Genomic DNA, 4,337 nt, shown 5'->3' on the forward strand with positions numbered 1-4,337 from the left:
TTTTCTAAATTATTATGACACTGCCATTTTGGGCCTCTATTTTTTTTAAGTTCTTGTATTATTAGTTATATATTTAAATAACTACAATTTTATTTAATTTAAGAAAAAAATGTTCTTGGTTCTAAATAGTGGAAGGTGATGCTGGTTGACTGCCTTAATTGTAATAAAAGTGAATTCGCCATATTTCTGACCTGAAATAACAAATCTTACGAGCCTAAAGGGGCATTTTTTGTATATTTATAGTTTTCTTTGGTAACAACAAGTCATGTTTTTTGTGACACTTTGCTCTTTATTTGCACAGTTTTGAAATGTTTTTTTTTCAATAAACGGATTTAAAATCAATTTACAACCTTTTCTTTTCTGACAAATAATGATTTGAGTTTGGTTTGAGAGGATAACAAGCACAAATTATTTCAACATGTACTCAACTTTTGTCATGCAAGATTCGTTTGTTTGTGAGTTGTCGGGGTTGTATTAAACCATACAGGTTTTTCTAATCACACTAAAAGTTTGATCCCCAGGTTGAAACAATTGTAAAGGTTTTGGCTGAGTGAAATGTTTTGCTCAGTGAACAGATGGTAAACCTCAGACAGATCATTTCCACACGAGAAAGCACACGTGCCAGAGAACAACCAGCAACGTCACTTGATTTGTACCAGCTGGGATACAGGAAGACAACAAAGGCAAAACATTTCAAATTCAAATGTGCTTTCCTAATCTTATCTACTAAGAACTATGAGTAAAAGCTCATTGTGTTTACATTTTGTATGAGAGATTAATGACATGACAAACCACAGCATACATGTGTCTGACAAGACAAATAACAGAAATGCTAAATATTTAAACTATGTAGTGCTGTTTATGTCTAGTAACTCCTCAACTGTCATGTAATGAATTGGCCTCGTTCTTTATTGACGAAATCCCATCAGCTACAAAACCTTTTGGGGAAATTGTGCAACATCTGAACTCCTCATGCTGCTACTTGCATTGATATCTTACCGACAGGCTTTTTCTAAAGCGGTTTTAACTGCATGGCATCAGATCCTCTGATAATAGTAAACACTTCTCTACTCTGAGGCTATTTCCCACAGACATGGCAGTTATTAAGCCACTCTTAAAATGATCTAAACAACTCCCTAATTAACAATTACAGGCGGCTATTGAACCTAACATTTTGAGTGAAATCATTGAAGAGACTGTTTTTCAACAGTTAATCACGCTTGACCATAAACTATTTTTTTTAATGTTTTCCAGTCAGGACCACAGCACAGAGACGACTCTTGTTAAGGTCTTGAATAACATCCACCTAAACACAGTAGAAACGTTTCAGTCTCTGCATTCCACATGGTCAACCACAACATATTACTAGAGAGACTGGAAAACTGGCATGGACCTTCAGGAACTGTGCTATACTGGTTTCAATTATATTCGAAGTACGGTGGCCCTGAGAGCTCAATGCACTGTAAATTAAGAAAATACATGCAAATAGACAAAACACAAGCACATTAACAAACATCTTCACTTATTAGACCACAAACTATGATTACACATTGGATCGACGAAGACTACATGGAGTTCCCCAAGGCTCCATTCTCGGGCCTCTTCTGTTCAACATCTACACGCTCGCACCATCTCAGATTATGGAAAACAACAGACCTATTTTACCATAGTTATGCAGACCTCAGACAGATTGTTACATCACAACTATTGTCCCATACAAGCACTGAGTAGTGTATGTGCCAACATTTAGATAAAACAGAACGGGGATGTTGTAATAAGTTTGAAAGGGAAGGCAAAACAACATGGACTTGTGGTTATGTAAATAACTAGTGTGCCAATGCCGTACTTACCACAAGCGTGTGGCGAAATGTTTGAATGTGTACGATCCTCCCTCTCTATCCTTTCCAAGTAATCTTGAAGGGTTGAATCAGTCTTAAAGAAAAAATATCTATGAAAAATACACTTGAAATTATTTGTTTCCTCTGGACCAGGGTTTGAAAACAGACAAAACATCACTCTAAACAGAAATCCAAATTATTTTTGCATTCATCGCTCACAGTAGAAAAAACATACATTTCTTTGGTCTTTGAAAGTAAACAAGAATACAACTAACAACCTCCTGTTTTGATATGGAGGGGATTGAAGTGTTAAAGTATTAAAACGTCTGTGGAATTCTTGTACATCTTAATGATTCCCTCACATGCTTCTACTGTTGCATCTGCTCTTCTGCTTTATATGGGATATTTCACTAGTTTTGGCTCATATTGAGAATGTGTTTGTCTCTTGGGATGCACAGTGGGAGTTAAACGACATCTCGATCTCTTCGTCCTCTGCTGCATTTTCCCTCGTCTTCCTCCTCTTTCTTCTCTTCTCGCCAAACGTTTTGGCCACTTTCATCATGTGCTGCCTGAAGGACGACCCCACGAAGGTGTAGAGGATCGGGTTGAGGCAGCAGTGAGTGAGGGCCAAGCTCTCTGTCACCTGAGCCGCCTGATCCAACACTTTACTCGTCCCACAGTGGGTCACTAAGGCGTAGACGGAGTCCATCGCTCTGTAGACCTTCAACACGTTGTACGGCAGCTGAGTGACCACGAACACCCCCACTACGGTGAGGATGACACGTAGAGCTCTCCACTTCTTGCCTCTGCTCTCCACAGGGAGGCCCTTTAGTGCCCGGCCCACGCTCCAGTAGCAGATCACCATAACCAGGAGCGGAAGCAGGAATCCCAGCAGCACCTCTGCTATCTCCAGAGCAGCTTTCCCCCCTTGGGCCATTGATGGAGGGTAGATAGCCAGACAGACACTCCTATTAGATAACCATCTCACTTCTGAGAGAATTAAATCAGGAAGACCAAGGAGGAAAGCTGTCGCCCAAACAGCTAAACACACCTTCCAGCAGTGTCTCCTGGTGATTATCCTCCGCAGCCACCGACTTTGGTCTTTACTTTGCGCCCTGGCTAACGCCAAGTAGCGATCCAGGCTGATGCAGGCCAGCAGCAGCATGCAGCAGGTGAAGTTGACCGAGTAGCAGGCAGACACGATCTTACAGACGGCCTCGCCCAGCTCCCAGCCCCGCGCCGCATCAGCAGCCCAGAAAGGCAGCGTGCAGAGCAGGAGCAGGTCGGCCACAGCCAGGTGGGTCAGGAAGTGGTCCGTCATGGTTTTGAGGCGTTTGTGGTAGGCGTAGACCGCCACGACTAAGCTGTTTCCTGCCAGTCCCACCACCAGACACACAGTGTACATGATGGGGAGGAAGATGGCTGCGAAGGAACGGACATCGCCCTTCTCGCAGAGGACCGGGTAGTCCTCGTAGCTGAAGTTGAAGCTGATGTTGTCATGGTAGAAGTAGTCGTCCTCCTCTGAGACATCCATGCTGATCAGCCAAAGCTGTGAGGGAGGACATTTAAAATATCATACAATGACATAGTACAAATATTCTCAAATGGGACATTTTGCATAATGAGTACTTTTTCTGTTGGTGCTGTAAGTGTACTTTGAAGCTAATACTTTTCCACTTTTCCTTGAGTAAAATTTGACCACTTCTTTTACCTGTAACAGAGTATTTCTACACTACAGAGTATTTCTAAACTGTGGTATTATGTTTACTTGAGTACGAGATCTGAGTACTCTTGCGCCTCTGTTTGTTTAAGACAAGGACAAATAATTGATTATTTAAGTACTTTTTAAATAACTTTCAGTTCCATATCACAGGTTGAATACATGATAAACACAGAGGTGGACAGTAACTAAGTACATTAACTCAAGTACATTTTGAGGTATTCCCATTTTCTTCTTCTTTATACTTCTACTCTTGTACAATAGTACTTTTGATTCCTACAAGTTACTCTGCAGATTAAGCTTTCAACATACAATAAAATACAATAGCGCTCCAACATTGAAATGATACAAGTTAATGCATCAATAATAATATTCCATTCATGTAATATTTCTCATAATTACTCTGAAAGGGACACTCTGCACAACGAGAACTTTTACTTTTGATGCTTGCAAGGAGGGGTTTGTGATTTTTGTAGCTTTTACTCAAGGCAAAGATAAAGAATGCACATAGAACTGTATATAAACTGATTAAAGAGAATTACATTTTTTAGTGTAATCAGCGAATGCAGAGCCGCATCAAACCGTCGCAAAAGAAAGATTACGTCACTAATACAAAGGTATAAACAGGTACGCAATGTTTGATACTCACCGTGTTTTATTCATCTATTTGTCCCGTCTCCTTGCGCCATGTTGAGCTCAAAGCTTGTGTTAGACCTCAGACTTTAGATTTAAGATTAAACCGTCAGCCTACTCTGTGCTGATGGTTTGTGTGATTTCAC

At 40.6% G+C, this 4,337-nt stretch overlaps 1 protein-coding gene across 1 annotated transcript; it reads right to left on the reverse strand.

Moving 5' to 3' along the window:
- Positions 1-1,226: 1,226 nt before the first annotated feature.
- LOC116379535 (atypical chemokine receptor 4-like) lies at positions 1,227-4,323 on the reverse strand. Its single transcript, XM_031841484.1, has 2 exons — positions 4,208-4,323; positions 1,227-3,387 (listed from the first exon to the last, which is right to left on the reverse strand). The coding sequence occupies exon 2, from the start codon at positions 3,370-3,372 to the stop codon at positions 2,260-2,262; it is 1,113 nt and encodes a 370-aa protein (XP_031697344.1). The 5' UTR covers positions 3,373-3,387; positions 4,208-4,323; the 3' UTR covers positions 1,227-2,259.
- Between the last annotated feature and the right edge of the window lie 14 nt (positions 4,324-4,337).

This window comes from Anarrhichthys ocellatus, unplaced genomic scaffold (genome assembly GCF_004355925.1).
Source record: "Anarrhichthys ocellatus isolate YVR2014 unplaced genomic scaffold, GSC_Weel_1.0 scaffold4523, whole genome shotgun sequence".
In the NCBI taxonomy this organism is placed as follows: domain Eukaryota; kingdom Metazoa; phylum Chordata; class Actinopteri; order Perciformes; family Anarhichadidae; genus Anarrhichthys; species Anarrhichthys ocellatus.

What these genes read in the sequence shown, in the direction of transcription:
- LOC116379535 (XM_031841484.1), bottom strand. Translation starts at nt 3,372, where the DNA reads ATGGATGTCTCAGAGGAGGACGACTACTTCTACCATGACAACATCAGC.